Source organism: Haplochromis burtoni, unplaced genomic scaffold, assembly GCF_018398535.1.
Source record: "Haplochromis burtoni strain Fernald_Lab_line unplaced genomic scaffold, NCSU_Asbu1 Contig_53, whole genome shotgun sequence".
Lineage (NCBI taxonomy): Eukaryota > Metazoa > Chordata > Actinopteri > Cichliformes > Cichlidae > Haplochromis > Haplochromis burtoni.
In genome coordinates this window covers 813,723-824,387 of record NW_024582414.1, presented here as the reverse complement: position 1 = coordinate 824,387, position 10,665 = coordinate 813,723, and the positions used below count along the sequence as shown (strand labels likewise).

The following is a 10,665-nucleotide window of genomic DNA, read 5'->3' as shown; positions in this document are numbered from 1 at the left end:
TATATGTTCAGAGGAAAACAAACCCCACAATCACAACGTCAAAAGAAATCAAATCTAAACTTATATTTATCTAAAGATATATTTTCTGCAGTAAGACTATGGTATTTTGTCTTTTACAAAGAAATCCAATATTAAGTGTACACAGAAAATTACTAGCCATATATGTCCAGATTTGGTTTCCCACTTGTGCCTATCACTTACCTCTATGTAGTTACTTGCAGTAAATCACATCGATCACTTTCAGTCATCTTGATAAGTAAAATAAGGCAATCATCAAAGTGCCCCCAGGGGAAAATCCAACCACCCATACAGCTTCATGAACCATGTTCATTCTTTACAAGACCAAGCCTGATGCAGACATTTATTGATTTTGTAACTCCCTCTGTTTAGGTGACCAGGACAGGCGTTCCAGTTCAAAACATTTCTAACATGTCTGTTCAAGTTGTCACCTGCTCCCCTGACTGGTAAGTTCTCTACAGTTTAATGAAAAAAATAACTCCTGATACTTTTTCTTCTTACTTTTCACTGCTTGTCAGTATGTACTTTGGATGTTGATTCTAAGTGTGATTTTAGTGGCTGATAACATGTGTGTGTTTTTTAATACATACAGTTATTTGCAAAGTAGGCAAACAAAGGCCTCTGGTTACCTGATGGATACATTATACACTCACTAGATCCACTGTTTGCTTTATCACGTCCCCTTTCTCTCTCGCTGCCCTTGTTTTGAGTCTCTCTGGATTGTTGACATTCTAATGAAGGTCAAATACAGGGGAAAAAAAGAAAAGAAAGAAAACCTTTGGAAGTGAACAGCGTTTAGAAAATGGGTTTTAGTCATTTTCCCTCATCATAACTGACTTGACTTTGCCACACCTCTACATGTGCATAGAAAAAAGGATACATAAAATATTATTATGAAATTACAGCAAGACCTCGACAAGTTTAGATAATAAGCAAAACAACCCAAATGGGAATAATATACTACTTATGCCGTAACATGAGCTAAATAAATACATCATAATTTAAGTTCCTTGGTGTATATATTTGTGTAATTCCAAATCAAACTGACTTATAACTAACGCTGGAAATTAAACACAAAAGAAAGCAAATACAAAGAATATAAGAAGTAGAAGTATTTATTGCTGAATTGTAAAAAGAGTAGAAACACAGTTGCAAGATACAGAAAAATTCAAGCAGTACCAGATCTCTTAGAGAAGATGGAATTCTAACTTCAGGCTAATGCTAGAAAGTTAGCAAGCTACATACCTAGCTTCGAGTATGGTTTTGGTTTTACTGTCTGTATTTGGCAGACAAATTGTCTGGCTATTAGTGCCAAGTCACATATCAATTAAATAATAAAACACTACAATTTTGTTCAGATCAGTGACTTGGATTAACAAGACATAACAGCTACTAGCTAAGTTTAAAACATAAAATGTATATGTGTGAAAAAATCACCTATAAATTCTTCATAAAGATGAAAGGTATTTATATAGAGGTTTTTTTTTCTTGTAGAGTAGACTGTAAAGATGCTTTTTAATACTGTAAAGTTGTAAAGCTTTCTATTGGTGAATATATATTATGGCACTCAAACACGCTGGATTATTTTTCCAGTTTCATCTTAATTCTATGGTGTAATCTGTAGTCATTCTCCTCTGGTTGAACATACTGAGCCAATAATATATTGAAGAGCTATACAGTTGGTTAAAATATTACCTTTTGTAAACCACGTAAATGAGTGTATCTGGCAATCATTATATTTCTCAGGAAATAGCTATGCAGTCTAATTCTCACTAGTGTTTTTATGTGTTACTTCATTTTGCATGTCCTGTTATTCAGTTTAGATATGAAGTATCAATGTGAATACAGACTGTGTTTCACACTCTGCGTCATTAGACTGGCGCTAAAGGAGTTGCAAATGACAGAAAGATTTCAAAACACTGCTCCTGTTGTTTTTGGCAATAACCACATTTATATATGCAACAATCATGTTTGAATATGAACATTTGATGATAGAGAATTTTGTTAATTTTCAGGTGGTTCTTAATTCCACATTATCTTATTGTGTCTCTGTCTAAAGCAGTGTAATGTTTTGGGATCTGCGAGTGCCAAAACTACAGAACCAGTTTCTGGCCGACAGGGAGCAAGATGTGGATCAGAAGACCATGATGACACCCTATAGCATCCCCACAACTTTCAAACACCTGGACCGGACATGGAAACCACTCTTCAGGGTACTTTCATGTCTGGGATGCATTACAGAGATTGTGATTTGTGTAGAAAGAGCTTTTTTCTTTGACTTCCAACCATAAGAAAATCAACCATAAGAAAAAGAATGATTCGATGTTTAGTGTTATTTTTACACATCAGTAATTATTCTGCAGACAAAGATTTGTTACAAGAAAATAAGGAAAATGGCTTAAATTGAATAACTATTTAATTTTGTATTTACGTGTGCATTGGATTTATTTAACTGGGGTTTAGGTAATGACTTCAGTGTGTAGATTCTTGAGCATGCTCTGTGATTTTGTTTTAGATAAGGTTTTCTTTTTTTCTTCAAGTGATAAAAGCCATCTTCTTTTATGCCATGTGTCAGGTTTCCCTGCCAAAGATTGATACAAGTGGAGAGTATGCTCCTTTGAAGTTCAGCCTAGAACATTACACCTGTAATAGTAATACAGGTAGGAACACAGGTGAGCAAGAGCTTTTACCCTCGAGGCTGCAAGGCTTTGTCTGTTACAGTCTGCTATGCTCGTTCTCTGTTTTCCTGCAATCAGTCACATTGCTTAATTACACAAAATACTTTGTGGTTTTTTTGTTTGATGCCAAACGTTTTAGGAAGCTGACTCACTCACATGCTCTTTCAAATCAAACCGATTGTCCATAAGAGATGTTGTTTGATCCCCTGCTGAACTTGTTGCTTATTGGAAAAAAAAGAACAGTCTCTAATATTCATGGAAGCTTCAATTTAATGGAGAGAAACAGAAAATCAACCAAAAATCTAGAAAAAAAATACATAAACATTATAAATTGATTTGCATGTCTGCATGCGGCAGACAGATTAATTCAATTCAATTTTATTTATGCAGCGCCAAATCACAACAACAAGGTGCTTTATATTGTAAGGTAGACCCTACAATAATACATAGAAAAACCCATCAGTCATATGACCCCCTATTAGCAAGCACTTTGGCAACAGTGGGAAGGAAAAACTCCCTTTTTACAAGAAGAAACCTCCAGCAGAACCAGGCTCAGGGAGGGGCGGGGCCATCTGCCTTGAGCGGTTGGGGTGAGAGAGGGAAGACAGGATAAAAGACATCCTGTAGAAGAGAGCCAGAGATTAATAACAAGTATGATTCATACAGTCAATCAGTCAGTTACAGATACTCCTGAATCTGTTTCTCCCATTCCAAACACTCCACCACCATAAGTAAGACCAAATAGCTCTCCATGGATGTCAGGGGCAGGACTGCAGACCTGTTGAGGCTGGAGTTGGCTACAGTTGGGACCACAGACACCAAGAGCACCATTGGTAACGGTTTGGACAATGGACAGAAATCTTCCGGGTCTCGCAAAGTCCCCTGCTCAAGAAGGAACATTTACAGGCCCATGTCAAATTTGCCAATGAGGATGTAAATGGGAGAAAGTACTGTGGTCAAGTTATTGTGTTTGTGTTTGAAGGAAGAGAAATGATGCATATGGCACTAAGAGCATCATCCCCACAGTCAAGCACGGAGATGTAAACATGCTTTAGGACTGTTTTTCTGCTAATGGTTCAGGGCAAACTCATTGCACTGAGGGACCAATGTAACGTAACGTAAAATCTTGGACACAAACATCCTCTCAGTCAGAACACTAAAGATGGGTCATGGACGGCTCTTTGGTCATGGATCAAATTCTTCTTTCAAAATCAATTTATAACTTCTATATAAAGTGTTTTCTGGATTTTTGGTTTATATTCAGTGTGCCCTCCATTAAAATTAAACTACCATAACAATTAGAGAAATGATTTCCCCATTGTAGCTGATAGTCTCATTTTCATTGTTGTCCATATAACAGTTTTGATGAGGAAAGTATTGAAGCAAAGCTCAAGCGCAAACTATAGAAAGATACACTCACTGTGTCTTCAAAATATCAAAGGTAAAGAGCAATTATTTTTTTATGTGCCTGAACAATTCTTATAATATCTGAATGGCACAGAATGTGTTAAAAACTGAAGTAAGTGAGGAGGGCAAACAGTGAGCATCACAGACATGTCTCCTGACCTCTTTGAGGGAGTTTTGGATTCTTGAGTTCTCTTTTGGATGGCTGAGCACAGTGATCAGTGGGGCAGGGCTCATTTGGCCCTGAGCTACTCTATTTCTCTCTCTGTCTTGTCTCTCCTCAGGTTTCATGGCACTTTATTAAGCGATACTTCCAAAACAAGGCCGCCATAGTTGCAGACCATTGGCTTTGCTGACTGTCAGCTCTTTGCAATATGCTGCTCAGACTCCTTGAGGGCCAGAAGATGATCATGTGTGTCCTGGCTGGTCAAGAAGAGACATGTCTTTGTCTGGCTTCCATAAACACAGCCTTGGTGGCTGGTTGTTATAGAATTAATATGCTTACTAACTCAAGCAATAAATCTGCTTCTTTTTTCATCAGCCCTCAGGGAGTCTGTTATTACGATTTTAATGAATCCCTGTGTGATTAATACTGCAGCGTTACCTAAGATATCTGACTCACATTGATTGAGGGTGGTCTTTGCTGTCTGCTTCTGTGCCTTTTGACATTTTTCTGAACATTTAAAAAGCTACAATATACTTGTTAACATGATTTTTCACACTGAAATAAATTGTGAGCAGGCCCTCATGGGGATTAATCAAAGTCAAACACTGTCTGTAGCTGTTCCTGTATCATCTTTCGCATATCTTTACACACATCTTAACTGGGAGAAAATAGATTTAGAAGACATGTGGTTTGGTAATCTGATCTAACCTTTAAGAGTGAGAGTTGATCGAGAGCGGTCCACAGGTAAGGGGCTGTGAACAGATAGACCCACATGATCTCTGGCAGACAGTCAGGCTTTTGTGATGGAAAAGGCTTCTACCAGCTTAACCTATTTCAGCCCCTCCACCTTTTACCTCCTGTCCCTGTTTTCTCCACAGGCTTCCCTCCTACCTCTACCTCTTGTGCTTTTCTTTCTCTCTCCCTTCAAATCCACTCTTACCAGCCCTTTCACTTCGGCTGTAACCCCTCCCCACCTCACTTGCTTTAGTACTTCTGTCGTCTTGTTCACGGTCAAATTACAGCACCACTGCCGCGGTTCAGGCTGTTATTTCCTTCATTTGAATAAAGCAGATGTTCTTTTTCCTAAAATCTGCTAGTTTTCACCTATTTTTCTTCCCCTATTTGAGTTTATTGAAATATTTGTACTTGTCTAGTAACAAGGCGCTGAGTATTGTGAACATTTTAGTCCCACGTCAGCACCAGGCTCCCTCTCTCAGGTCACTGAAATGTTAAATAAATAAATAAAAAACAATGAGTTGAACTTTTAACCTGTTCTTACTTTACCGTCTCTTCCTGTTTTGTCTTACATAACAAGATAATGAAAATGATGGCGCAGAGGTCCTCCCAGAATACAGTCAACTCAGAATACCTTCAGCCAAGACGCTCAAGACCCTGGACGATGTCATTACCAAGTTTTATGTTGGAACAGAGGTAAAAATTCTGTTATTTTCTTCTAAATAAACTGCACACTCTCTATATGCTCATGTAAGGCTGAGGAGCACGAGCCAAAACATTTCATTATGGTTAAATGTGGCTACATTGTTTATCTGTACATGACAATAAAACTTGAAACTTGAAAATGTCTTCAAATGATATCAACATAGAGCAAGTAAAAAATACAGTTAAGTTCTTGACTGCTTAAGTACGCTTTACTCAGCTTGTGAGCAAGCTGGACTTCTTTTTGTTACATTGAAGTTCATCTCAAGTTGGCATAACCAATAATGAATGATTTTTTTTATTAGGTTTTTGCACATGTTTTTGTCATGCCACTTAAGGAGTGTACTATACTTTACAACTTAACTGAAATAAGGAAGACGCATACATACATTTATAAACAGTTTTATGTTCATTTTTTACAGGAAGGAGAGATTGTCTACACTGACTGGAAACTGGAGGAAGATGAGTTTGGACGAAAGTTCAGTGAGTAGTCGGGCTTGCCGCGCTCTCTTTTTTATGGCTCACCAGTGCTCAGCTGTCAGACTGACAGCAGTACGTTGATTCATAAAACAATTACACCCAATTTATTGAAATGACTTTGATTGCTACTTTCACATTAAATCCACTATTTAGTTTGGTAACCTGGGCAAATGTAATGACCATAATGTTTTACAGGGTTAATTGCTCCTTTGCATTATGATTACCCTGGAAGGAAATTACTGTCAAATAAAACTGTGCATATTCTCCATCTGTCTCACTTCACTCCCAGGTGCCAAGCCCCTGCTCTGTTTTAGAACTCATGCCTGGTTTGTGAACACAATGCAGCGATCACCCTTTTTCAAAGACATTCTTTTGACAACAGGAGGCTGGAACTTTGCCATCTGGAAAGAGGGTGTGATGGTACTGCAACAGAAAACATTGATTACCTCATATGACGTATGCATAAATCACATAGAATCGAGACAATTCAAATTACGTAATTTCTTGGTTGCTGTTTTGATCATTTAAACTGCAAAACTAAGCAAAACTATTCACACTTATTCAGTTGGTCACAGACATAGACTGTACATAAAAAATGGATGTAGCAGTCATGTATGGTTTGTGGAGCCTCAGCATTAGCAGTCGGGTTTTTTTGTTTGTTTGGTTTTTGGATAAACACTGTCAATTTTGGTTTTTGAAGCACGTCCAAATGGGAACTATGCGCAGACACAGACTAATTCGTCCTAAGTAACACACAAGTAAAATACCACAAGTTCAATCGACAAAATTGGAGCACATAATTCAATAATTAAAATGCTTCAGAACGCACAAAATTTTTTAAATACTTCTTGTAAACCACAACATCCAGGGTGGCCCAATCTTCGTGGGACCAAGCTCTGAGCAAGAGTACAGTGCGGCATGCTGGTCCCTCTCCCGATCTGCGATTTTCTTCATTGGGAGAAATGATGGCAGTATTGAGGTGTGGAACCTGCTCCTAAACACCAGCGAACCTACACACGTCCATGAACACGTCGCCAGTACCAGAATTACCTGCATCAAACCCTGTATCACCGCCTGTGAGTTCTTGGCTTATATTAGGTGCTCAGGACAGATACGATTTTTGAACCTTAAAACTCATTTAATGGACTGTTTTGTACTTACAGCCAAACAACACTACCTGGCTGTTGCTGACAACCTTGGAGTGCTACGTGTTTTCAATGTGCCAAAGGCCCTCCGCTCCCCAGTTAAGAATGAGGTAAGAAGACTGTGAGCTGTCTGTTTTGCTTGGACCCTTGTGTAATGTTAAGAAACTGCGGTAAAAATGTGTAATTTTTCTTAAAGGTATTTAATGGCTGCTACAGTATTATTGACTGCTAACTAGTATCTTTGTCTTGTTTTGCTTTGTTTGTATGCAGGATTTAAACATGCAGATCTTCTTTGACCAAGAGAATGACAGGCTGAAGGATTATTTGGAGTGGGAAGAACTGTGGGCGAAACCGAGAAAGGAGGAAGGCGAGTCCAAGAAACAAGTGGTGAGCAGTAGGTTTTAATTCTAAACTGAATTCCCAGAAGTCTCAAGGTGCCAGTTTCCATCAGTGTGACTGGAAGGTGGCTCAACAGCAGCTGAGAGGGAGGAAAGATGTCCTGTGTCCAGTGTTTGTAATTTCCTAGATCTGACAGTTCAGACCATAGTGACACACAACGAATGGTTAGATTTGAAATGAAAATGAAAGACGAGAAAGGATAGGAGAACACTAAAGCTTTTCTTTCCCTGTGTCCTTTGCCATTTGTCTACAGTGAAAGTGTCCTTGAGTTAAACCTTGACTTCCCACAAAACTTCCCTGCATTATCAGAATCTTCAGCAGACTTACAAAAGTTTTAGTACTGACCCAGCTAAATATGTGGACGTATAAAGTTGACATTGGAAAAGATGAAGAAGGCACTCGTGTATCTCTTTTTATGTCTCTCTCTCATTTTCTATCCGCTTATGTTTAATTCATTCACATCGTTATTTGATCCCAAGCACTGGGGATAGGGCAGTTATTGACAGGCAGTGCCTGACAGTCTGCCTGCTAAGTATAGAAGCAAACTTAAGTGGCTAACTGGTTCTATCTTAGGCTGCATGGCAGCTACCAAAAAAGTTTTGTTTTGCTTTAGTAATGTCACTTGGAGTGGATACTTTCTCTTAATTCCTCTAAACAGGAATGAATTTTCATGTTCACCTCCAGCTTCTTTCTGCTGTTGGCTTTAAAACATCTACGGCAATTTGAATTTAGATGGATGATAAGGACAAGGCACAGCTTAAATATGATATGAACAATACTGTCAGGTTTACTGTTGTGGGAGGAAAGTATCAGGAATTTGCCACACAGTATCCTAATTTTCCTTTTTTTTTTCTTTAAAGGACTGTGCCCTGCATGCAATACACAGATGCAGGGCACAGTCCAGATTTTACTAGAAAAGTGTCATCTTATTTAATATTTGCATCCTTCAATAAAATTTCAGTTCAGTAAAATTCAGAGGCAATGTAATTTTCTGCCTCTACGATGGGAAACGCTGAGATCTTGGATTAGGTGCTCTATTGTTTCGTAATTATTGTTTATGATGAAGCTTTTTTCTCTGGCTTTGTCTGCAGGAGCCTGACAAGCCAGTCACATTCCAGGTAGACAGCGAGGAGGCGGACTTGAAGGAGTACAGTGATTACCTGAAACTGGAGGAAAGCATCCTCGAGCATACGGGCCTGTAGCCACATGCTCCAAAAGCCTAGGATACCTAATATCACACCCCTTCATACACACATGCACATAAATTAAAAGCTTTTTTCCTTACATATATTTATTGATTTGTATAAGTTTAATGTAAATAAGAAAACATTTTACAATATGGAAACCTGTTCAAACTGTTCAACACATTGCCAGTGTTCGTATGTTTGTGCCTAATTTTGCAGTATTTCTTGTAACTTACATCGATTTTACAGTATACATTCACATTGTCCTTGGGTTCAGGCTTCAGGGTCAACAGATTATTTTCATCCATTCATCTAAGATCGAGTTACTGGGTAATGCCATCCATTAGTGCCCTCCTTACCACCACTCCCTAAGGATACAAAAGTGATCTGACCTTGACAGAAAGTCATTATATGGCTGTTTAATTTCAGTAAGTGCCGTAAGAAATGAATTTAGAATCTGGTGTTTTGTGGACAATTTTGAATAAAAAGCCAATGACTGTGGTCACTATCGCAAAAGCTGTTTGTCAGTAATCCTGCTTGTAAGTGATCATTATGGCTTAATATTGTGTCTCTGGGTCTTTACTAAGTCAGTAATTCACACGGCTGTGAACCAGTTGGAACTGGTGGCTATAAGGTCGACTACATTTTAGTAGGGCAGCATAAAAGGAGTCAAATGAAAGGATGCACTCTTGCTGATCTATGAATACATGTACACAGCCTGCACAGCACCAAACAGCAGTAAGCTGAAACTAGCTGGAACAATAAATATTTACCTAAAGAATATGCGGAGAGCATATTTTCCAAATAATCTGGCCAGATGGTGAGAGTCATAACTCCAATTAAATGATAACACTAGTCTACCGACAAGTGGATTGGATGGCTAACAATGTAATAAGATCATGGTATGCTAATCATGTGTGTATAGCTTGCCCTCATTGCACAAGTAATCAGCTAATGCAGCAATAACGTCTTGATCTAAACAGTGGCCAGATGTTAGCATTATGTCTAAAGCAGTCTCCCTAATGGTCCCGCTGAATGAATTCATTGTTTCCAGTGAAAAGATTCTAATCATTTGTCAGTTTGTTTTTTTGTGCACAAAAGGCCATGTAGTTATGTGCTAGTTAACGGCTGTCCAAGAACTTCCAAGGCTGTTTTGAGAGCGCAGGAAACCTCACCTATGGCCTTAAAACGTTGTAACCAGAACCACGAGTGTGGTGTGTTACTGTACAGCACCTCTACAACTAAAAATTGGAATGTGTTCAATATTTTAAGTAACACACTTTTACCAGAATTAGAAGATTTTATTAACTGCGTATTATTTTAGAAAGTAGGCTACTGAAATGTAGCACACATGGAAACCAAACATTACAGTATAAGTTTGCAAAATGGAAACAGCTGGTTTCCCTTTCATAAGTAACTTTTGGAATATTTCCATATGGGGAATAGATCAAATAGATTAAATCAAATTAAATATATCTTTAATAAATCCAAGACTGTAGACTGTAAATCCTTTAGACTGTAGTCCTCACAGCTTCATTCAGCCATGACTCAAAAACATAATACTGAAATGAGGCACGGTGGTTAACACTGTTGCCGCACAGCAAGAAGGTCCTGAGTTCAATTCCAACATCAGGCCGGGGTCTTTCTGTGTGGAGTTTGCATGTTCTCCCCGTGTTTGCGTGGGTTATCTCCGGGTACTCCGGCTTCCTCCCACCGTCCAAAGACATGCAGCTTGTGGGGATAGGTTAATTGGA

The 10,665-nt window shown here is 38.5% G+C and overlaps 1 protein-coding gene across 3 annotated transcripts in view; it reads left to right on the top strand.

The window, feature by feature from the left end:
* Positions 1–9,427, top strand: part of dnai3 (dynein axonemal intermediate chain 3) — a 21,291-nt gene extending 11,864 nt beyond the window's left edge. Inside the window, exons 14-23 of one of the 3 annotated variants that reach the window (XM_014334091.2) lie at positions 391–464; positions 2,081–2,231; positions 2,594–2,690; positions 5,582–5,697; positions 6,126–6,186; positions 6,473–6,603; positions 7,052–7,259; positions 7,347–7,438; positions 7,599–7,715; positions 8,819–9,427. In XM_014334091.2, the coding sequence (XP_014189577.1) occupies positions 391–464; positions 2,081–2,231; positions 2,594–2,690; positions 5,582–5,697; positions 6,126–6,186; positions 6,473–6,603; positions 7,052–7,259; positions 7,347–7,438; positions 7,599–7,715; positions 8,819–8,929 (1,158 nt within the window). In that variant the 3' untranslated portion in view covers positions 8,930–9,427. Of the gene's footprint in view, positions 1–390; positions 465–2,077; positions 2,232–2,593; positions 2,691–5,581; positions 5,698–6,125; positions 6,187–6,472; positions 6,604–7,051; positions 7,260–7,346; positions 7,439–7,598; positions 7,716–8,818 lie in introns of all 3 variants that reach the window. The other 2 variants (XM_005923902.2, XM_005923901.2) reach the window with 2 other exon arrangements.
* Positions 9,428–10,665: the final 1,238 nt, after the last annotated feature.